The sequence below is a fragment of the Cuculus canorus genome, chromosome 1 (assembly GCF_017976375.1).
Source record: "Cuculus canorus isolate bCucCan1 chromosome 1, bCucCan1.pri, whole genome shotgun sequence".
Taxonomy (NCBI): Eukaryota; Metazoa; Chordata; class Aves; order Cuculiformes; family Cuculidae; genus Cuculus; species Cuculus canorus.
In genome coordinates this window covers 16287218-16311743 of record NC_071401.1, presented here as the reverse complement: position 1 = coordinate 16311743, position 24526 = coordinate 16287218, and the positions used below count along the sequence as shown (strand labels likewise).

The 24526-nt window shown below is 48.1% G+C and overlaps 1 protein-coding gene and 1 non-coding gene across 2 annotated transcripts in view; both read left to right on the top strand.

Moving 5' to 3' along the window:
• The first annotated feature begins 1024 nt into the window (after nt 1–1024).
• MAP6 (microtubule associated protein 6) overlaps nt 1025–24526 on the top strand; it is a 37850-nt gene continuing 14348 nt past the window's right edge. Inside the window, exon 1 of the mRNA XM_009566420.2 lies at nt 1025–1823. Coding sequence (XP_009564715.2) covers nt 1120–1823 — 704 coding nt within the window. The 5' untranslated portion in view covers nt 1025–1119. The remainder of the gene's footprint in view (nt 1824–24526) is intronic.
• Nucleotides 12724–12795, top strand: TRNAP-AGG (transfer RNA proline (anticodon AGG)). The gene has a single exon. It is a non-coding gene; the product is annotated as a tRNA-Pro (tRNA).

Below are 24526 nucleotides of genomic sequence, written 5' to 3'. Positions count from 1 at the left end.
TGTATGCTGGGGTGAGAACGTGCATGCGTGTGCATGCAGGCAGGTGCATACCTTGCAGGGGTGTGCGTGTGCGTGCATGCATGCCGGGGCATGCTTTGCACGTGTGTGTGCATGCAGAGGTGTGCTCTGCACGTGCGTGTGCAGGGGTGTGAGCGTGCCTGTCTCTGCATGCTGTTTGTGCAGGGGTGTGACTGCGCAGAGGTATGCCTTGCACGTGTGTGCGCAGGGGTGTGAGCGTGCACGCAAGCAGAGGCGTGCGCTGCACGTGTGTGGAGCTGCGTGAGTGCATTCGCGCCCATGCAAGTGCACGCATGCGGTGCCGTGGCTGGCACGGGCGTGCGCAGCGGTGCGGCCACGCGCCTGCAGCCTGCGGGCGGGCTCCCCCCGCTCACACGCGCGCCCACCTCCATCCCCCCGGTACTCGCCAGGCCACGCCCCCTCACCCGATCCCCCACGAGCGCACGAGCGAGGCCACGCCCCCTCTCATTATACCGCGCCCCTCGCCGTTAGACCGCCCCTATTCCCATATTCACACGAGGCCCCGCCCCCTCACAGAAGCCACGCCCCTCCGATGAAGCCACTCCCCCTCCCAGCGAAGCTCTGCCCCTTCCCAGCGAGGCCCCCTCCCTCCCCGCACCGCCCGCCAACGAGGCCTCGCCCCCTCAGCGCGAGAGCACGACCTCCCCCTCGAGCCCCGCCACTCACCGTCGTCCCGAGGCTCTGCCCCAACCAAGCCACGCCCCCTTCCAGACAGGCCACGCCTCCCGTGTCGCCCTTGCTTCGAGGCCACGCCCCCGCGAGACCTCCTCTTCCCGCCAGCCCCCGCCCCCCGCGGTGCCCCGCCCTCTCCCAGCGAGGCCCCACCCGCTCATGTCTCGCCCCTCCCCCGCTAGACCACGCCCACTCCCAGCAAGGTCCCGCCACTCCCTGCACCGCCCTTTCCCGAGGCCCCGCCCCCTTCCAGGCCCCGCCCCTAAAGCGAGACCACGCCCCTCCGCTCGAGGCCTCGCCCCTATCCGCACCGCCGTCCCTCGAGGCCCCGCCCTCTCCCCGCGCCGCCCGGTCCCGGCGTGCGGCGGTGCCGGTGCCGGTGCGGCGGTGCCGTGGTGCGGGGCCGCCATGGCGTGGCCCTGCATCACCCGCGCGTGCTGCATCGCCCGGTTCTGGAACCAGCTGGACAAGGCGGACATCGCCGTCCCTCTCGTCTTCACCAAATACTCGGAGGCCACCGAGCATCCCGCGGCGCCGCGCCCCGCCGCCCCCATCGAGACCCAGCCCGGCGGCGAGGCAGCGGCGGCGGCGGCGGAGCCGGCTCCCGGTCCCACCCGGCCCGGCCCGGCTCCGCACTCCTCTCCCCCCGCCGACTCGGTGATGCGACACGACTACAAGCCCTGGAAGGTGCAGCGCCCGGAGCCGAGCTGCAAACCCAAGAGCGAGTACCAGCCCTCGGATACGCCCTTCGAAAAGGAGACGCAGTACCAGAAGGATTTCCGTGCCTGGCCCATCCCCAAGCGGGGTGACCACCCCTGGATCCCCAAACCGGGACCTTCCCCCGTGCTCGCCCTGGACCGCGGCTCCCCGGAGAAACCGGCTCAGGAGAAGCGCCGCAAGGTGCTCCCCGAGAAGAAGGAGGAAGACCCCGAGGGGGAGGATGAGCATCCCAAAGCGGTGCGGGCCGGGGACGGGAGAGAGAAGGCTCGGAAGAAGGCGGAGGAGGCGGGCGGGCAGCCGCCGGAGCCGGGCAGAGGCCGGGCGGCCGCCGATGCTCTCAACAGGCAGATCAAGGAGGAGGTGGTGGCGGCGGGGGTCAGCTCGTCCTACAGGTGAGACCCCCTCCATCCAACCCCCGAGCTCCTCGCCAAACCCTCTGTGGTCCCATCCCGCCCTGGGAGGTGGATGAATGCGGCTGAGAAGCGTTTCGGGGTGCTGGTGTCCTTAAAATTCCCCACCTGTCTCGGTGTTGTTTGTTGGGCGTGAGTAGGTGTGTGCGGGTGGTGAATCCACGGGTGCTTTTTGCCGGGTGGGTTTGGAGCAGAGTGGAGTGTCCGCCTCCCCCCCGCCTTCCGCACCCCAAAATTCAGAGGCGGCCACTAGCAGCTTGGCTTTCGGCAAGGTTTTGGGTGGCTTCCCTGGGACGCGCGAGTCGCCGCTGGTGCTTTACAAGCGCATCCCTGACAGCCCAGAAACCCCGCATCCCCACCGCATCCCTGCATCCCGATATCCTGCATCCCGGCATCCTTCGTCCGCACCGCGTCCTGCATCCCCACCGCATCCCTGCGTCCCCACCGCATCCCGCATCCTGGCGGCCCCTGGCGCAGACGGGGGTCCCGCTCGCGGGAGGGTCCCACGCAGCATCCCAGGCAGGTGTCATCCCTGAGACAAAGCGCCCCGGGGCCGCGGCGGGATGCGGGAGATGCTTCTCTTAGGCCGCTTGGGTGGGGCAGCCTCCAATGCTGCCATGTTTAACGCAGCGCGGCAGGGGGTGGCACATCCCTCGGTCTCCCCCCATCATCCTCCCGCCCCGGGCTAGAAAGGGGTGCCCTTATTTAACCCCGAGAAGAGACCCCATTTGGGATTCGGAGCGCGAAACTCCTTGTGGCGAGATGCCGTTGTTATTTCTTGTCTGGGTAAAAGGGGCTGGATGTGTCGGGAATACAAAACAAAAGTGATGAGGTGGCTGCCCTGCACCTACAATTGCGAGGAGGATTTGCTGCGATGGTGTTTTCCAGAGCTTTCTTTGGCAGAGCCCACCGTCGCCGAGGCTGCGGTGAAGGTAGCAGAGAGCAAAGCTGGGGTTAGTTGTGACAAAAGTGTAATTGGAGCCTTTTTTGCTTCTCCCTGTACCTATATGAATGCAAAGGTGTTTATGCCTTTGAATGACTGGGTTTCTTCCCTAGGGAGATTTGGGGGTTGGAATGAAATGATCTTTAACGTCCCTTCCAACCCAAGCTATTCTATGATTCTATGTTTCTGTGATTCTGTGATTGGGAGGTGACACCCCGCCATCAAACAGGTAGTAAATTCATGCAGATGTAGAATGAAGCAGGGTTTTGACTTCTCTGCCCCACCAGTGACCGTGTGGCACAGCAGACCTGGCAAACATCTTTCCTGTGTCCCCAGGTGGGAAAGGTTCAAGTGGTGAGATTTCGATTTTTGCTGTAGTTCAGCATTGTCTCTGCTTCTTGCTGCTGATGCGAGTGATGCCTTGAACTGAGTGCATCCAGGTGTAATGGCGGTGGTCGAGACATAAGAAAATGGCCAGGGATTTTGAGGGTCTCTATTTTGCAGGAGTGGATGGTGTGGCGAAAACTATTCCCAAGGTAACACAGTCCTTTAATCTATTTTGGCCAGCCATCATTTTTGACTGAGCTTTTTGTCTGGTCATCTTCCAGGATCTGGGCTCAGGTCAGTGATTGCAGCAAAAAGCTGTCCGAGGGCTGGGGAGCTGTTGTGTTGCTCTCTTCTGCTGGTGCAAAGCATAACTGGACTTATATACTTGCATATTTAAATGCAGATTGCTCACTCTTCCATCTCTCCACGTACCATCTCTCCTGTCTGCTCCAGCAGATTCATATGGCTGCTGTAGCAGCAGGGTAGGCTCATATGGGTTTCCTCCCCAGGCAAAGGGGTTAGGTCAGCTCAGCTGTTGAACCCAAGGGGAATTTGAAGGCTTCAGTACTTCTTGTGTTGCTCCTCATCTTTCATGGTACCCTTAGGGCTTCTTTTTCCCCTGGAGTCCTTGATCTGCTCCTCTACTTCCATGTTTTTCTCCCTTGCAGCATATTGCAAAAGAAGTGTTTACTGTGACATTCAGCCTTGGAACATAAGCGCCTCTTCATTAATGCATAAGTGATGTTGTGGCTAATTGTTCTCATTTTCTGTTCAAATTAGGCGTCTTCTAAGTGTTGATTATTGTTTGGGTTCTTTCTAAAAGCGAATTTCTCCAAATCTCTGTTACTATCAAGAACCTTGCTGCTCACAGGAGTCCCTACAGGGTGCATTTCAAACATCTCCAAGAATGGAACTCCATAGCCTGTATGGGCAACCTTTTGGGCCATCCAGCAGCTGCCCATCTCCAAAGATCCACTGGATCTTTGGCTGGTGAGGAGCAAGGATGGCTCACATAGAGCTTGTCCTCCACAGCCTTTGCTGTGCTTGTATGAAGGCTCCCCAGCAGCAGAGAGCAGGGTGAGATTTCCTTACAGTCCTCTGCCACCACTGCAAATCAGCGTAATGTGATGCTCCAAGGTTGGGAAGCAATTCCTCAGTGAAACTAAAGAGCTTGCTGGTAATGGCTTTGTAAACTCACTCTGTCCCTCTAAGTATTATTTCCAAATGAGGGAACATGGTGGGGGATAGAATAAATAACTATCCCAAATTCATCAGAGAAGTCCGTGCTAAGGGAAAGAATTTCCTTTTCTGATCTCTTTATACCAAGACAAATTAATATTGCAAAGGCTGTGTGCCTGTGACCTCCTCCCAGATCTGCCCAGACCTACAAAGCAGAGGCGGTGATGGACTCAGAGCATGGAGGCTGCTCCTAGCCCAAGGGATGGATGATTTGTTTGCATTAGCATTTAAGTCCAGAAGCCTTCAGTGAGACTGGAGCAGCAACAACAGGGTTGTGCCTGTCTGCAAGACACTACCTGTGCCCAGAGATCCTGCAGAATAAATAGGATTTATTTGTGTTATTTATTTTCTTTATTAATAGTATGAACAGTATTTGTATTTATTATTTTATATATTTATTAAATATTCATATATATGTATGTGTGTGTGCTTTATTTATGTACTTATACCCAAATAAACCAAGGGAAACAATGGGAGGACACTTTCATTCCTAATGGTCTCCCAAAGTTAAGTTAAAGCAATGTATGATTTGAAGCCATCAGTAGCAAACAGGTTTGAAGGCAATCAAGTTGTGGCATCTGCTTGCCAAGTAGTGCACTATGACTATTCCTCTTGACTGTGGGGAAACTGAGGCAGAGGTGCAGAATGACCTCCCTGAGCCCCTACGCAGCACATTGGGGCTGGTGCAAGAATCAGTGTGCAACTATGGGGCATTGTTCTGCTGTTCTTCGGGGGTCAAGGTGCTGGAAGCCACCACCACTGCGACTGCGAGTGACACACGTTCTGGCGCTGAGGTGCTTCTTGCTTCAGTTGCCCTCCCTAAAGCATGTGCTGCCCAAGCAGTACTGCAGGGCCAGATTGCACCTCCCTTCACTCCTCTCTTCTTTGCAGTCCTGCATCTCATGGTGGCCTGTGGACACCAAGGGACAAAGTAAGAACCAGGGAATCCCTTAGTGAGTAGGAATAGTAGGTTTATGTGGCTGGCTTGACTTGTACATAGGAGTCAGGACCCAGCCTGGGAAGGCTTTTCAGCCTTTGCTGCTGGATGGGGCCCTTTATTTTTGATTATCTGATGTCCTGTAGGAGGATCTGATAGCATGATTGAGGGCTTTATCTGTACTGGGCTCTAGTGACCCCAGTACTTGTTGCTTAGGAAGGGATTTTACCCCCAGAACTCCTCGAAAGAATGGGCAGAGCTCTCCTCCCTTCTGAACCAAAGGATGGAGGGGGCTGGGGTTGACCCTGGAGGGGCTGGGACGAGAGGGAGCAGGTGATAAAATGTGGAGACCGTGGCATTTGCTGGTGGAAGTGGAACAATTAGAAGCATATTTGCCAAAAATGGAAGAAGGGGAATGAATGGTTTCCATATTTATTTGAAAATTGTGGAAAAATATTAGAATGAGGTGTTTCCTGGGTGATGGTTTTTTCCCTCCTTTTTGTCTTGCGTTCTTCTCCTTTTGTTAACCTTGTTTTCCTTGAAGAAAAATAGATGTATAAGGGAAAGGGGAAATTTCACCCCCTTTGCATAGTGTCAAAATGAGTAGTAAAGATGATGAATTTTCCTCAAAGAAGTAATATTGTGAAATCTAGGTTTCTAGTTCTTCACCTAAAAGAGATCTTTTTTAACCAAAGCTGTTTTTTTCCCCACCAATTTTCTTTCCTGTCAGAGGAAACAAACCAAGAAAGGCCTCAATGGAGAATTTTGGACTGCCTCTAGTATTAATGAATTGCCTGTTGCTAACATGCTGTCATTCATCTCAAGCCCTGGAGGTACTAAAGATGTGGAGCAAACGAGAATTTGTAGTAGCTATAGAGATGAATGAGTCAGTGCTGGAGACCTGCTGTGCGTTTTTCTGAGATACAAAGGAGATAATTTAGGGAGGGGTGCCCACATAGGAGGGCTGGAGCAAGCTACAGGAGGGCAGGGAATTCATAAGTGGTAAATGGAGTTAACTCCAGCTGGAGGCCAGTTACAAGTGGGGTTCCTCAGGGCTCAGTACTGGGTTCAGCCCTGTTCAATGTCTTTATCAATGACCTGGATGAAGGCATTGAGTGCACCCTTAGCAAGTTTGCGGATGACACTAAGCTGGGTGGAAGCGTGGATCTGATGGAGGGTAGGGAGGCTCTGCAAAGGGATCTGAACAGGCTGGACCACTGGGCTGGGACCAATGGCATGAGGTTTAACAAGGCCAAATGCCGGGTCCTGCACTTGCGGCATAAGAACCCTATGCAGTGCTACAGACTAGGAGAAGTCTGGCTAGAAAGCTGCCTAGAGGAGAAGGACCTGGGGATGTTGGTTGACAGCCGACTGAACATGAGCCAGCAGTGTGCCCAGGTGGCCAAGAAGGCCAATGACATCTTGGCTTGTATTGAAAACGATGTGACCAGCAGGTCCAGGGAGGTGATTCTCCCTCTGTACTCAGCACTGGTGAGACCACACCTTGAGTACTGTGTTCAGTTCTCAGCCCCTCACCACAAGAAGGATGTTGAGGCTCTGGACTGTGTCCAGAGAAGAGCTACGAAGCTGGTGAGAGGGCTGGAGAACAAGTCATATGAGGAAAGGCTGAGAGAGCTGGGGTTGTTTAGCCTGGAGGAGGCTGAGGGGAGACTTTATTGCTCTCTACAACTACCAGAAAGGAGGTTGTGGAAAGGAGGGAGCTGGCCTTTTCTCCCAAGTGACAGGGGACAGGACAAGGGGGAATGGCCTGAAGCTCCACCAGGGGAGGTTCAGGCTGGACATCAGGAAAAAAAATTTCACGGAAAGGGTCATTGGGCACTGGAACAGGCTGCCCAGGGAGATGGTTGAGTCACCTTCCCTGGAGGTGTTTAAGGGACAGGTGGCTGAGGTGCTGAGGGGCATGGTTTAGGGAGTGTTAGGAATGGTTGGACCCAGTGGGTCCCTTCCAACCTAGTGATTCTATGATTCTGTGATTTTAGTTGTGGAAACGTAGGGCTGGAAAGAACTCCCAAGATCATCTGGCCCACATCCCATTTCTGGTGAAGAGGATGATGTATCTAGATCACACCAGGTTGATTTTATCTAAGCCATTCTTGGAAATCTCCAGTAAGGAACATGTCTCACCTTGGTGAGACACCCGGTAACATTGTTGGTACTGTCAGATCTGCCAAACTTGGTGTGAAATATTCCATTGCCTTCTGAAATTTTGTGTCTTATCCATAGGCTGGGTATGTATTAGTAAATTACACTGTTCTATAATGTATTCCTGGACATGGGAACATGGTCATCCACACTCTTCAGTATTGAAACATTCCTCTAGCTTGCTTCCCAGGCTAGGTTTGAGCATGGGTTTGAGCCAAGAACAGGTCCCAACAAGCAGCTTAGGTACAACCACCTTGTTTTGGGGCTAAACAGGTTTAATAGCATGAGTCTTGGCTGTCCCAGGCTCCAGTGCCAGAGGACATTCCTGGGCAGATTTCATTTACCGATGTCTTTTCAGCTACAAACTCCCAGTTTGGATGAGAGTGCCATTAAAGTAACCCAAATAGGCAAATGGATCCAGTTTCGCTCTCAGCTGGAAGGGAAGGGGCAGGATGTTTTCTTTCATCCAGAGAGGGCTATTCAAAGAGATATTTGGCAGCTTTGGCTCCACTGCTCTTGCTCAGCAGTTACTTGATACGTACCTTTAGCAGCAGGACGGAAGGAGACACAACGTCTGCTGATACCACAAGGACTGGTGGCATGAGTCAGTAACAACCGTATGTGGAGGAAGCCCTCGTATTTACTAAGACACAAAGAGGCTGGAGATGAGTGTTGCAGTCAGGAAGTTATCCTGCCACACTCTGTGTCTTGATCTCCTCTGGATATAGTCCATCAACTGAGAAAGGCTGGTAGTATCTCCAAGTTGGAGTATTTGCCAACGTATTCCCTGCAATCACATGAAGGTGGACAACATCCACCCCAAAAGCCAACTGGGAGCTGCTCAGCAGTGTAGGCAATACTGAATTTTTCTGCAGCTGGAGCTGGGCTGTGCATGGCATAGAATAGGGTTGAGCATGAGGAAAAGATGGAGGTGGCATTCAAGTGATGGAGTCACTGTACTTGAGCAATATTTCCTCTCCTCCTGCTAAACTGTGTCATCTCAGCAAGGGCCTTTTAGCACACAGGACTGAATGGGACCCTTTGAAGCAGGAAGTCTAAACATAAGTGCTCATTTTTTTACTCTTTACAACTAACACCCAAGGCTGTGTCCTAGAAATAGTGAATTTTTAGTTGCATGATGCCAGGTGGAAAGATGTTCGAAGACCTCAGTTTTCGATGGTTTACAACCATCATCTGATTTCCAGTCTGAGTCAATGAACAGGTTATAATTTGGTGTTCTATTGGCACTGGGTTATAGTTGGTGCTTTTCTCCTGTCTGGAGGTCACTGCCCAGTGTCTCCAAGTACAATAACCACATAGTTTGGCTCTGTAGCTAGCAACTCAATATTATTTAGTCTCCTTTGTACTCTCTGTATCAACCATTTCTCTTCAACTCTTCCTACATGAAATCACTGTTTCTTAAACTCCGATGTAGGCTGTTGCGCTTTAGAGATAAAGTTCCCATTTCTACTGAGACACACATGTCACGTTTGTGGGCATCACATATGCATTATTAATCCCTCACCTTTCGATAACCAGGACGTTCATGTCATTTTCCTTCACAGCAAGTTACAGCCTTGGAGCTCCTGTCCCATAGCAAAACCTAGTGATTAGTATTAGGCCTAGAATTTCTTACTAATAATTTTCATCCCATTTTGAACACAACAGTCAAGGTGAATACTTTCTTTCTCTACAGCATCCCAATCTCCTCCATATTGGTACTACCTACAATGTTGTGTCATTAGGAAATCTCATAAGTATTGCCCTACTTTTTTGTGCCAAAGTCGACTTTAAAAACGTTAAACACTGCTAACCTCCTTCTAAGTTGCAGCTCAGCCTTCTAACACTCATCATTTTAATTTCCCTTGCCCAGTTTCCTGTTTTGCAGATATTCATGTTCACTGGCTTAATTAATAATTTCCCACATGTCCCTGCATCAAATGCGCTACTGAAACAAGATAGATTTTCACATTTCTTTTGTCTGCTAAGTCAGTTGTATTAAAGGATGTCAAGCATCTCTCCTTCTCCCTTCTCAGTCACTGCCATATCTGTTTAGACCACAAGCTTCTCCTGGATGCAGGAGCAGATGCTGTAGAGCAGACCACAATTTCACTTGGTAGTTTCAACCTACTACTGTAACACAATAAATAAAGAGAAAGGTATCAGCTAATTTAGATGGCAGGACTTTCCCTGTCCTTCCTTTGCAAAATAAATCACAAAGAGCCATTGTAAATTTGTCTTCTCTCACATTTAGAGCATGACCTTTGCTTTTTCTGTCTCCTACCAGCTGAACAAGCCTTCACTTCTTAAGTACTTCTGCACTCTATCCTACATCATTCTTGCTTTTCTTTTTTTCTGTTTTTTTCCTCTTAACTCATAGCACTAACCCTGATATCTTCAAATGGACTTTGTTGGGCCATGGCAAGAGCATGGATGCTTTCCTATGAGCATGACCATCAGAACCAGTCAGGACGGGAAAGGCAGTTTTAGCAATTTTATAGGGCGCAAGTTTTAGTTTTCTTGATTATTACTCAGCACTCTGGGTATCCTTCCAATGTCCTTCTTTTTTTTTAAATCTATCTATATATATACACATATACACACACACAAACCAAGCTGTTCACCAAGTTACTGCTTTAACCTCCAACTTGCCCCTTTTCCCCAAGTCCAATGTTGCAGATGTTATGTAGCAAACACATTTTGCTTTCTATTAATAGCTCCTTTTGCTCAAACGGTGCCTTCACCTGAAGGGACCTCTCAGCACTTTGCAGACACGGTATGCATACAGAGAGACTCCTGCTACTTTGGAGACCCAACTGCAAGCTGTGCTGTTGAGACTGCAGAACAAGGTATTTTGGTGCTGGGAAGGTGGGGACGCTACTATTTAGAAAAAAAAAAAAATTAAAAATTGGTGTTTGGTTTTTTTTTGTTTGTTTGTTTTTTGTTGTTTTTTGGGTGGATCTGTAATTCAGTTTTGCAAGGGAGGATGCATTTGAGGTTCCCAAGTTGATAGGTGTGTTGTCTGAAATGATGTGCTGCTCATGCCTGGAAAGAAGAGGGCTGGCTCCAGTGCTAAAAATCACTGCATCTCCATGAAACAAGCTGAATTACCTGGGAGTGAAGATCTGGCCCTCCGGCAGCTGCACAAAAAGACATCTTGAAGGGAGGAATTTAATCAGTGAGCCTGGGGGAGCAGCTTGTTTCAGAAAGCACTTTACACCACTGTGCAGTAAAGCAGGGAAGCAAATATTCCTGCTTCACAGCCCACCAGGGATGTGCAGCTGGGGATGGTGCTGTGTGGTGCAAAGCAAGGGTGTGATGAGTAGCATACCCCATGCCGGGATGGGCTGGCACTGGCGTATGGCCTGGGGTCCCAAGCATCCCCATGTGTCTCCATCTGCAGGGATTCACTGTAGTGCCTCTTCCAGGCTGCAATTTGGGACCACAAAATAATATCCCCGGTGGGCATTTTTATTTATCATTTTGTTATAAAACCATCTCCCAGCTTATCCGTGCTGCCAGCAGATTTGTAAAACCTTACGTTTTGGCTGGTCCTTGGTTACCTAACAGCAAGCTTTATGTTCATCTCATTTTGACTCTAACAATACCAACACAGGACTGTAAATGAAACATTTCATCCTCAGTTACTCCATCTCCACTGTACAGGCAAGGAAATCCAGGCTGTTGTGAGCTGCAGCCTTGCTCCCAGCGGCCCTGCATCCATCCATAGGATTCCTACTGACTGCAGTCAGCTTTCTCCTGCATGGCAACATCCTCCCCATGTCAATCAGCTCCTGCACAGTGTTTATCTGCCCAGCCTTGCAGGTGCTGCCTTGGAAAGTAGCCAGAGATTTCTCACTGAAATACTCTGCAAGGTCACTGATGCCCTGCTAATGTTGCTTGGCTGCTGCTTTTCTTTTCTTGTTCTTTAAAAGCATTGAAGGTGTGTGGGGCTGTGCAGGTGCTTTGCTGCTTATCTAGCTCAGAAAGGGGGAAAAAATTGGAGATGTTGTTTAAAGAAAACAGTGACCTTCTGGAGTGGAGCTATATATTAATTACAAATGGCAAGGTTATTATGCTCATAGGAATAGCCCTATTGATTTCTAAGAGTACCGGCGTTGGCACTAGGGTCTTCACTTAACCCGGAGCCTAGACTGGATTTCCTTTCTCTCCCCAAAGCCTTGCAGGACCATCAAGTCCTCTCACAGGATCCCTGCTCTTCTATAGAACTAAAAGCTCATGCCCTGGAGCTGGTGTCTCATATTTCCTTTTCCATGCTCATCCTACTCTTGCTCCCCTTGAATAATATGCTCCTGGTGGGACTCCTGTGTGTAAGGGCTAATTGTCAATTAGATGATAATTGTGTGAAATCAATTATTAGATGAATTAGTTAATGTTTTCCTCCGCTTGGTTCTTTTTCTTCTAATTCCTTTCCACTAAGTCAGCTACATAAGGTAAGGGCCACATAGGTAGGAAGAAAGATGGGCAGAGAGCTTATCTCCCAAAGAAGGGGATCCAATCTATTTCTTCCAAGGCAAAGATGAGCAGACAGTCTGGAATGCATACTTTTCTGGAGAGCTGGACAATTTGGGTTTTCCAGAAATCCAGTTAGACCAGCTAAAAATTTGGCCTTGGGAAGGTAGGAGCTGGCCAGGCCAGTCTCGTGCAGTAAAGAAACCTCAATTTTGTGTCTGGATGCTGAGTGAATGGCAAGGAGAGAGGTTATCCAGACAGAGGAGAAGGAAATCCTCCAGAATCAGCCCTCATTGCTGAGATTTGGGCTTCCTCCCACATTTCCCTTTGCCTTTCACCTTGAAGGAGGCTGCGCATCTGCGCTCCAGCAGGCAGATTTGCCTGGAGGAAATCAGTGCATGATGCTGAGAGGGGATGGAAACCCAGGCAGGGACATGAATCCTGACTTGTCCTATTCCCAGATTTAGGCAGTAGTGGGGCTGATGGTTGGTTTATTGGCTGAGACCTTCAAGGAGAAGCTGCAGGTGCCCTCAGGGTGCACTTTCATCATATATAAGGGGGGTGTCCTTTTTCCTTCTCACATCCACTTCAACTCCATCAACCTGAGCTCCAGCTGGAGGTTGAAAGGGTGTTCAACATATTGCAAACTCTTTTGCAGCCTGGGCCATGCTTCATTGCCAGTGCAAGGGAGCAAACTCGCTGTCAGTGAATTAGTAAAACTAAGAGGAGAATTAGATGGAAAGGTCTGATTTTTTTTTTTTTTTTCCTTCTCCACAAGTGTCTGTTTGTTTTGGTGTGTCGGCTCGTTGGTCTAGGGGTATGATTCTCGCTTAGGGTGCGAGAGGTCCCGGGTTCAAATCCCGGACGAGCCCTGATTTTTATCTGCTGAAATAGTCAGCACAGCAAGTTTTAGGCAGTCCAGGAGACTCCTAGCGTCCGTCGAAGATAGTTTCTTAACGCAGCTGTTTTACCACTTTTACTGCAAGGCTTTTAGCACAAAGCATGATCAGCATAAAATCCCAAATTTTCAAATACTCTATGAAATCAAGTTTTACTCAACTTATTAGAGCAAGAAAGGTAACGAATGATTAATAGTAATCAACAACAAGTTAGCAGTAACAGCTTTTAAAAGCAATGCATCTTATCATTACTACAAGGGAATAAGTATAATGATTAAGAAAGATACGTCACCAATTGCTTCTTCATCACCATCCAGATCCACAGTCTCTGGGGAGCACCCATTTTTTTTTCAGTGATGATTTGAGGAGGTTGTCCTAGCAGTTGGGGTCCCCACACAGTGCATCCACTCATGGGTGAGATCTCTGACCATTGCTGCGAGGGGCTTAGCTTTTATTCCATTGAACAAACAACTTACGTCACCCCAAAAAGCAAAGTCTGGCCCCAGCTGCTTACCACCCCGACTCCTCCCAGAACATGGCCAAGGTCCGAGGAGAGGAGAGGAGTGGAAGCACCTGGATATCTCTTTAAGCTAAGGGGCTGTAGAGATACAACATTCCTGCACAGCTCCTCTGTTTTTCACACAGCATCCATGCTCATGCTGATCGGTTAGCCAGGGCATTGATAGTTTTCTTTCCTCCTTGTATAGTTCAGAAGCTACAGTTAAGGTGGCGCAGCCCAATTCTTCTGATAATGCCAGCCATGAAACACTTTCTCACATGGCACAATTCTACTGATAATAGCAATGTGAAAAGTTGGACACACAGTAACGCAGTACGCATCATTCACATTGCTCTAGGCTTGTGGATCAGACCCTGTCACTTCACCCAGGTAATAGGCACCCCTACTTAAGGGGATGCAATACTGGACCTGGATGTCACCCATGCAAGTGAGCTCACCAGTGACGTCAAGACTGGGGGCAGCCTGGGGTGCAGTGATCACCCACTGGTGAAGTTCAAGGTCCTGAGGGATATGGGACAGGTGAGGAGTATAGTCAGGACCCTAATTTTGCTTTAGGAAAGCAAAATTCCAACTCTTCAAGGAGTTTACTCGGTAGGGCCACCTGGGAAATGGTCCTCGGGGACAAGGGAGTGGAACAGAGCTGGAAAATATTTAAGGATGCTTTCCATAGAGTGCAAGAGCACTTAGTCCCCAGATGTAGGAAATCAGGCAAGGAAGGGAAGAGACCAGCGTGGCTGAGTCAAGACCTTCTGGTCAAACTAAAGACTAAGAGGGAACTGCACAGGCAGTGCAAGCAGGGACAGGGAACCTGGGAGTAGTATAGGGACACTGCCTGGTTTTGTAGCAGTCAGGAAGGCCAAGGCACAGCTGGAGCTGAATGTGGCAAGGGAGGCAAAGCATAACAAGAAGGGCTTCTACAGGTACGTCAGTCAGAAGAGGAAGGTTAAAGAAAGCATATTCCCACTGATGAAAATGGTGACTTCATATCAACACAAGGAGAAGGCTGAGGTACTGAAGAAAATTTTTGCCTCAGTCTTCACTGGCATCCACTCTCCTCACCCCTCCTAGGTCAATGAACAACAAGATGGATACCAGGGGGGTAAAGCCCCTCCCACTGTAGGGGAGGATCAGGTGCTTGAGCACCTGAAGAACCTGAACATATATAAGTCTATGGGACCTGATGAGATGCATCCCAGAGTTCTGAGGGAATTGGCTAATGTGGTTGCCAAACCACTCTCCATGATATTTGAAAAGTTATGGCAATTAGAAGTCCCCGGTGACTGGAAGGAGGGTAACGTTGTGCCCAATTTTAAAAAGGGTAGAAAAGATGACCCTGGGAACTACCGACCTGTCAGCCTCACCTCTGTGCCTGGGAAGATCGTGGAACAGATCCTCCTAGAAGCTATGCTAAAGCACACGGAAGACTGGGAGGTGATTAGAGATAGCCAGAATGGCTTCACCAAGGGCAAGTCCTGTATCACCAACCTAGTGGCTTTCTATGATGGAATGACCACATCAGTGGGCACGGTAGAAGCAATCATAGAATCATGGAATAGTTCAGGTTGGAAGGGACCTTAAAGATTATCTAGTTCCAAGCCCCCTGCCGTGGGCAGGGACACATCCCACTAGATCAGGCTGCAAAAGGCGCCATCCAACTTGGCCTTGAACACATCCAGGGATGGGGCATCCACAATGTCCCTGGGCAACCTGTGCCAGTGCCTCACCATTCTCATGATGAAGAAATTCTTCCTTATGTCCAGTCTAAATTTGCTCCTCTCCAGTTTATGGCCATTTCCCCTCATCCTATCACCACAAGCCTTTATGAATAGTCCCTCCCCAGCTTTCTTGTAGCCCCTTTCAGGTACTGGAAGGTCACTACAAGATCTTCTCAGAGCCTTCTCTTCTCCGGACCTAACATCCCCAACTCTGTCAGCCTGTCCTCATATGGAAGGTGCTCCAGCCCTCTGATCATCCTTGTAGCCCTCCTCTGGACCCATTCCAACAGCTCCATCTCGTTCTTACGTTGAGGATTCCAGAACAGGACACAGTACTCCAGGTGAGGTCTCACAGGAGAGGAATAGAAGGGCAGAATCACCTCCCTTGACCTGCTGGCCACGCTTCTTTTGATGCAGCCCAGGATATGGTTGGGCTTATGGGCTGCGAGTGCACATTGCCAGCAGGGAGGTTCTCACAACCCCACTTCTCCAGCCTGTCCAGGTCCCTCTGGATGACATCCCATCCTTCCACTGTTCAACAAGGCCAAGTGCAAGGTCCCACACGTGAGTCAGGGCAATCCCCAGTTTCAATACAGGATGGGGGATGATGTGATTGAGAGCAGCCCTGCAGAGAAGGACTTGGGGTGCTGGTTGATGAGAAGCTCAACATGAGGCAGCAATGTGTGCTCACAGCCCAGAAGGCCAACTGTATCCCCGTGCATCCAGGGGACAAATGTATCTGTCTCAGCTGAGCAGCAGAGCTTGTTGTGGTGTTGGCCAGTAGCTATGGCAACTCAGGCAGAGAATTCCCAGAGAGGGATGTGTTGGCAAGCAGCCCGGCAGAGGGAGGACACAGGGAAAACCACGTGTTCCCTCTGGAGAGCTGAGACAGGTTTTGGCAGCATCATTGTGCAGAGAGCCAGGGAGATGCTGTCATTGAAAGTTGTGCTTTTTCCTCTGTCCAATGGTTTAAAAGCCTCTGACCGTGCTGCGGCATTGCAGTGGCATTGGAGTAAAGCTTGGTGCCATTTGCTGTACGGGGAGAGGTGATTTTTATTGCATCTTGTAGAAATGCTCCCACAGCTGTGTATAACACACAAGGCTGGAAGGCCCTGCTGCATTCAGCTGGTCTGATTTCTGGGATGACATAGAATTGGTTATTTCAGCCATCATCTGGCTGTAGCACTTGCAGAAAGCTAGTCAATCTTCAGAGGAGGTGCAAAGGTCCATCACTTGACCCTACCCCAGAGCACAGGTTGGATCAGATGGGTTTTGAGGTCCTCCCCAGCCCTGTTTGCCCTGATTCCCATTTTTGCTTGTTCTGAGGCTTCTAACTAATCTGCTGATCCCTCTCCACAAAGGAAAATTAGGTTTCTTTGTTATGACCAGTTGTGATTTGTCTCTCCCTGGTCGCTTTAAGGGCTGGAAACCTCAGAAAAGGCAGCCACATCTGTTGGCTTAGAGGATGTGTTTCTGGTTGAGCTTGCGCTACTACCTCTAACCACATTGAAACCTTGGCAGCAGTTTTGGTCAGTGTTTGCAAAGCTTAGCTCCTGGAGTTGAGTGGTTATGGGAGGCCCTTAGCTTCAGTGTAGACCAAGGGTGGTGCGATGTGCAAAGCAGGTGGTGAATAACTGGTTCTTTAAACTTAATGTGTTGTTGCTGTGAGTTGCAGTCAGGCGTGTCTGTCCAGCTCTTCCTATCTCAATGTCTGGTTTTCCAGTGGCTCTTCAAGCATGTCTAGTGGTCTTTTGGCAGTAACATGCACATCATCATCTTTTTAGCACCTGTGGGGACGGAGGGATGCTCCCAGAAGTTAATGCTGTGATCTAGAAACCAGGTTTTGACCATGTGAGACTGGTGTTTGAAAAGGAAATTCAGTGGGAAGTCAAACTGAATGATGTGTGAAATTGGAAGGAAGTGAGGACATGGTGCTTTTACCGGAGACTTTTGACATGATGCAAAATCGGGAGGAACAAAGGCTTGTATGGTTATTTTGGTATGGAAAGGGCAAAGATGTCTGAAGGTGGTAACACTGCTGTATGGGCCACTCTCATAGCTTCTTTGCTCTGACGTCAGAGGCAGCTATGAGTACTGAAATACATAGAGGATGTATTTTATTATACACTCTCAAAATGAATGCAAACAATTCTGACTGATTTAACCTGATCCTCGTTATGGATTTCAGCAGACACCATGTTCCATCCCATATAAGTATTTCTTGGTGCAAGACCAGAGTCTGGTAGCATCCAGGTTTGGGGCTATGCCCTTGCTATGGAAGCTGCATGGATGTCTTATGCAGAAGATAAAATGAGTGGAATCACTGTGGCCCCTATTGCTGTGCACACACTATCCCTCTGCTGCGTTTGCAGGTGTGGAGGCATCCCTTAGGAGGCTGCAGATGTATTCAGGATGTAGTATATAATATTCAGTATAAGACCATGTGGAAGGAGGTGATATGGATCTCCTTGAGCAGGTCCAGAGGAGGGTCACAAAGATAGCTGGAGTACCTCCTCTGTGAAGACATGGTGAAACAGTTGGCCTTGTCCAGCCTGGTGAAGAGAAGGCTCCAGGGAGACTTTATTACAACCTTGCAGTACCTAAAGTGCACCTACAGGAAAGATGGGAGGAGGGAGGGACTCTTTTATCAGGGAATGTATGGTTTTAAACTGGAAAAGGCTAGATTTTGATTATACAAAAAAGACATTCTTTACTGTAAGGGTGGTGACACACTGGCACAGATTGCCCAGAGAAATTGTTGATGCCTCCTCCCTGGAAGTGCTTAAAGCCAGGTTGGATCAGGCTTTGAGCAACCTGATGTAGTGAAAGATGACCCTGCCTGTGGCAGAAGGGTTGGACTAGATGATCTTCCAACCCAAACCATTCTGTGATTCTATCGTATTTATTCACTAATTATGTAAAGAAGTTGATTTTTCTTCTTTCATTTATAGATCTCATTAGTTTACAGTCATCTCCTGCTCACAGGCACTGAGCTGTCCATATTCAGGTGGTCTGGCCAGGATCTCTGATGGGCAGTGCATAAGCTAAGGGCCACCAGCTTTTGAATCCTCATTTTACCTCTTGGGTTTTCATGTATGACGACTACAAAATCCCTTTTTGATAGCTCTTTCATATCATTTAGGGGCTACTGATCTCTGCATCAGCCTCAATAGGACTCTTTGGACTCTTTGGTGCTCTAGAGAAGACACCTTCCAAAACCTTGATCCAAATCACAGTGGAGTCAATGAAAAAAAGCCCTATACTCAGCTTCGGCTGTGGGTCCATTTCTGAAAAAACATTACAGTTTTAGCTGGCAATACTACTCACTTAGCTTCTGCATCACACGGACCCAGCACTGCCACATTGGACAAGGGCTGAGGTCTGCTCAAGCTCATAGCACAGTGGAGACAAGGAGCTGTTTCATCCCTTCTGTATAGGATGCAACTTGCCTTAAGTATCCCACCAGTAATTTACATTTACAATACTAGTTTCCCCCCACAGTTGTAACTGATACCTTATTGCAGTTAAGAGTGTTTTAAGGGTAGAACGGGTTATTAGGACCATCCCATCTGAGTGCCTGTACAGAACCATATTTCATCCATATAAGCTTGTGCTGTGTCCTTCACTTGTGTTTGGCTAAATTATTTTGCATGCTGGAACTGGAATTGAAGGAGCAGTTCAGGAGGGGTGAGGGCAGGGTATGACACAGAGGATTGTAGAGTCATAGAACAGTTTGGGTTGGAAGGGACCTTAAAGATCATCTAGTTCCAACTTCTTCCTGTGATGGGCAGGGACACTTCCCACTAGGTCAGGCTGCCCAAGGCCCCATCCAACCTGGTCTTGAACACCTCCAGGGATGGGGCATCCACAGCTTCCCTGGGCAACCTGCGCCAGGGCCTCGCCACTCTCATGGTGAAGAAGTTCCTCATTAAAGAGGAATCAGCAGCAGCACCAGTGCAGATGGAACAGCTGGTGCAGGAGCAATTCTGCAGTGAATCACGAATCAGGTGTCAGTTATAAAATAAAGAACTGTCATAAATAAAGGACTGTTTGGCAACTAATGCACTGAGATGTATGCATAGGAATTTGACATGTAAGGTGTGACCTCCTTCCGCATTAGTAAAGCCTCAGGTAGACTTATTCGGGTCTGGACTTTATGTTTCAGCATAGCTGTGACCAGAGGAGGTTGTGAGGGAGCCCATTAAAAGTTCAGGAGCACAGTAAACATGGTCATTGCAGAAAGATGGAAAGTAGTGCGTGGTTTTCAATAAGGTACAGAGTGGCACAGAGAAGTAGATAATTGTCTTTGCATATAGGAAATATAGCGGTCCATTGACATACTTGAACTTGCTGTAATCACGTAGGGAGGAGCAAGACTTGGATGTTGAAAGTTAAAAATGTACTTAGTGCTTTGCTGGAGCAAGTCCGAGGGATATTGTGCGTCTCTGGAGATGCTAGCAGGATATCTACACAGTCCCTCTCTTTGAAACTAGGAAAAAAATAAGTCATTACTATTCGTTCCCTGCATTGATTTTCTTTCTGCAGTGACCTTGATGTTGCTTGCTTTTCTTTGTGCTCCCCAGGGCACAGGTTGGATCAAGCAATTACAGTTTTAATAAAAGATGCCTGAGTGTATGTGTAATGACATTTGATTCATATTATCTTGATGGCTTCTGTTGATCCTCAATCATTACCCCACTACCCTCTCTGATCCCTGCCATGCTTGCAGTCCTTTATCCCATGTTTGGATCTGATTTTTGAAGTCTTATCCCGTATTGGACCTTGTGTGTCTTTGCGACCAAGACCCAGTGCCCGGTTAGCAGGCTTGAAGCCTGCTCACACACATGCATAGCTGGTGATTTAAAGTCAAAATCATCATTGCTAAACAGAAGAGGTTAATATGGGACTGCTGACCCTGCCCTGCCTGGCTGCAAACAGCAACATGAGGGGAGCTTGCGCAGACACAAGAGCAGGCTCCATATGGATATCGTAGAGCAATGGAAAAACTGTCATTCAGGGAGGGATCAGGATTTGATCCGATATAGCAGAGGGAACATTGAGTGAAGCCAGAATCGCTGCTTTTTTACTGCTTTAGTTTTGCTCTCAGCAGAGAAACCCCAACACAACAGCTTCAAGGCAATAATTTTCCCCATCTTCCTTAAGGTTGATTTTTCTTTTGTCTGGAATGTTAATTATTTTTGTAATGCAATATTTAATTATTACTTAATATAAACATTTTATGAACTGTTACAATAGCTGAATTATTTATGGGAGGGGAAGGAGTGTTTTTTCTGAGCCTTTCTGCTCTGTCAGTTGCAATAAATATCAATCTAAGATCGTGTTTAAAACATGCATGTTCTGCCTGGGAGACAAGAGCAGTGCCTCTTTTCATCTCGTCTCTCAATTAAGTACCTGCTTAATACATTTGTCCTTAGCATCTTTTATTTCTAGATTAAGCTTGGAACAGTGCCAAAAGAAGAAATACTTGCAGATTGTCTCATTTCCAAATGCATATTATTTACCCAGTAGATACAAATGGCTCTGAGAGGCTGTAAACATTTGTTGTGTGCACAAAAGTGCTTAGTAATAACAAATCCTCCTCCCAGTTCTTTGCAGAAGAGTTATAAAATTGGTACTTTTAATTTTCAGATGCACTCTTCTGTGCACTGGTGGCTGGATTTGGGTTTTGGCAGGTAGGTCTGTGATTGCAGATGCTTACAGAAAGCGGGCAGTGATGGAGTATTTTTATATTCAGTCTTACATTAACAATATCCATTTTAGGAAGCAGCTTTCCGTGATCTGGATGTATTTTTAAGGTTATCTTAGCCAAGTGAACACAAGCCTGGGTGGCTCTGGGAGCTGCATGGCCATATTGCAACGGCCCTGTCCTCTGAACCAGGTGTCTTTGGCACATCAGCATCAACGCAACACTGTGTCAAAGCATGTAGCCCATTTGCAGCCTCTTCCAAATGCTCTGCACTGGGTCTGGAGGTGCCAAAAGACCCCAGGATGGTAGACCCCTGGGTGGTAGCATCCAATAGGATTCCGAAAACACGTCAGTGCAAGATGATCCTGAAGACAGGAATGGTCTCTTGACTCTGCCAGGTTTCTGGAGTTTTGTCCCAGCCTGTACTACTCTTCAGGCTTTGTTTTCTGCGTAGAGTCTCTAAATCCCCTTTGCTGGCACAGGCAGCCATGCATATGCCCTAGGTTTTTCTTTTATCTTTTCTTGGGTTTAGTTCACCAGTGCTTGTTATGCACAGGCTTTGTGTGTCTAGAAACAGAAAACCACATCTCTACTTCACTTCTTCCTCCGAAGGGAGTAGATCTGACACTTTGCAAACCACTTATTGCTGAGTATCATGCGTCTCATTTCCAGGCACTCTGATTTCTGGGGTCCTTTCAGCTTCACACTTCTGCAGAGCAGAGCACGAGCCTTGGTAGCACAGGGCTATCATCACACACGTGTGGGCAGTGTGTTTCCCCAGTCATTTCAGTATGCTTAGAGCAATGTTTTTGATCAAGCACAGAAAGTGGCCTCTGAATGTGAGAACCTTTGATGTAAAAACACAACCATTTTGTCTGTGCTTCACTTTCAGGGTTTTCCACTCCTTGCAAGCACTGGAGAAGCCCTTGAAAAGGGCCAATTATTTATAAAATAATGTTTTTCCAGAACCTACTTTCTCAATATTTCCCATGTAAAGCTTTCCGACAGTCCTCCTTCTCTTCTTTTACTTCATGACAGTTTTCATGCAGATAGTGTGGTTCCAGCAGTAACCAGTATTTGCTTCGTTCACTCACATCAGTCCTTGTTTTACCTAATTAGGAGGAGATTTCACAATGCAGCCATCTGCTCCAGCGCCTCGTGCTGTCTCTTTCCCAGACTCCCCCGAGACACCTTTGATGGTCCCAGTATTTACTGATTCTGTACCATGGGACTAGTTGTTAGAGAGCCAGAGCCAGCCAGTTCTCCCCATTACATTGTTATTGATGCTCAAGCAATGCTGATGGTTTCCCAAGCTTGCAGAAGTGGGATGGGAAAACTGACTGCTTTTTCTACACTAATTTTCTCATTTACTACTATCCATCTGCTTTTGTGCCTCCTGCAGGCGGTGATAGCTTCTGAAGAAAGATAGGCCAACTGGAAGTGGCGTGGACCTGAGTATTACACTGTGTTTTAATGGTCCTGATTCTGGTCCCTCGTACATCCACGTGACCCTGGTGGTTTGTGGTGGTGTGTTTTATGGTTTCCTAAAAAAAAAGCATGGGCATATTAAGCTTTATTCTCTACTCAGAGAAGCCTTCCTGCCTCCCAGTGCTCCCACACTGTTTCTCTAGTCCAGTTTAGTCTTTCCATGATGCTTTTAAAGCAACCTTCCCCACAACACCCAGGGCAATTTTAGTGTGGTTTCACTGTTTCCTCCCTAGTAATTCTACATATGTTATGCAAACTGTGGAGCAGAGCTCTGCACTGTACTGTCCACAGCACAAATCAAACTTACATCTAGATTTTGTAGCCCCTGAAATAAGACAGTATTAAGGTTAAAGGTGGGGGGAGGGAATCTGATTCAGCCTTCCGTTGCTTTCCATTAACATTAATCTCTTATCTTAAGATCCTTGCTCAAGCCTAAGCTCTCTTCTTTCATCTACTTAGTTCACACCCAGCTCTATTATAGTTCTTCCAGTTAAAATAAATCTCGACCTCTTAATTTCAACTAAAGAACTATTCAGTGGGTACATTGCAGAAGAAGGCATAAAGGGGAAAGCAGAATTCAGCCCTCTATATCAAAGCCAGGAACAAGCTAGTCACTTCTGCATGCGATAAAAATACTTTAGAATCACTATATATATAAAATCTTGTAAAGAAATAGCACAAGCTCAAATACATACACACACACAGGCAGGGGCAGGTGATCAGACCAAATGTAGGTTAATCTTGCATCCATACACATTCTGTATTGCACTATTTGAGACTGCATGGATGTCATACTGCATATGTCGTGTGTAGCACTTCTCCCTATGCCTGACTTCACTTTCTAGCGTTACACGCTTGGGACACAGTGGAAGCGCAGCTTGTCAAGCTGCAGACGAGTTCATTGTGAAATATTCATCATGTTGGATCTCGTACCCCGACTGATGGATTCAAGGGATTTCTGCTGAAACAGTTCTTACAAAAAATAGCTGCACCAATCAGTGTGAAACCACAAACCTGTGTGCAGTGGGGATGCCACTCACAGACATATCTTGTGGATGGATGATGTATAAAGTGTCGTAGATCTGAATTCTTTTTCCTTTTCCTAGAAGAGGATATTATACATCCAAAGCATGTTTGGATTATATGTTATTTTCTGTATTTTACTTTGTAGACTAAAATAGGATAAGATTGGGTGTCTTTGGAGGCTGAGCATGCATATGTGCGTGCTTTGCTTTCACAGGCGATATTTTAGCTTGGAGGCTCTGCGCGGTGGAAGTGTAAGATCACTTAGGAGGTCCCGGTTGTTACAAGACCCAGGTTTCAGTGGTTTAACAAAAAATAAGAGGCTGTCCTGCTTACAGCTTCTCCTCTAAGCTGGCCTGCAGCCTTCTCTGTCACATAAGCATCTAGGAGACATATATCCATTGGTTTGAGAAGCCATTGAGGTTGTGACCTTGCATCAATATCTCCATCAGGTCTGCAGAGGTACTGAAGGTAGAGGGGGATGCTGCTGGAAGACCACAAGGTTAAACCATGTGTTTACTTGCCATAGGAAGAAATATGTGGTCTTCAGTATTTTATTTGCATTGGGCTTTCAGCAGCATGTTACTGTTCCAGCCTAATGCAAGGCAAAACTTGAATACCTTGTATTCCGGGCACTAAATTTGCCATAGGACTTGGTTAACTGCTCTTCTACTTAGTGGCCAAGGTCATAGAAACATAAAATGTCCTGAGTTGGAAGGGACCCACAAAGATCATCAAGTCCAACTCCTGTCCCTGCACAGGACAACCCCAACATTCACACCATGTGTTTTATGGCATTGTCCAAATGCTTCTTGAGTATTGTCAGGCTTGGTGCCATTACGGCTTCCCTGGGGAGCCTGTTCCAGTGCTCCACCTCCCTCTGGGTGAAGAATCTTTTCCTAATATCCATCCCAAACCTCCACTGGCACATCTTATTGGTATTCCCTCAAGTCCTAACATTCACCAAAGAGAAGAGATCAATGCCTGCTCCTTCTCCTTCGATTATGAGGAAGCTGTAGACAGTGATGAGGTCTCCCTTCAGTCTCTTCTTCTCCAGGCTGAACAGACCAAGTGACTTTAGCCACTCCTCATACGGCTTCCCCTCTAAACCCTTCAGCAACTTCATGGCCCTCCTCTGGACACTCTCCAGAAGCTTGATATCCTTTTTATACTGTGGCACCCAAAGCTGCACATAGTACTTGGGGTGGGGCCATGCCAACGCAGAGTAGAGTGGGACAATGACCTCCCTCG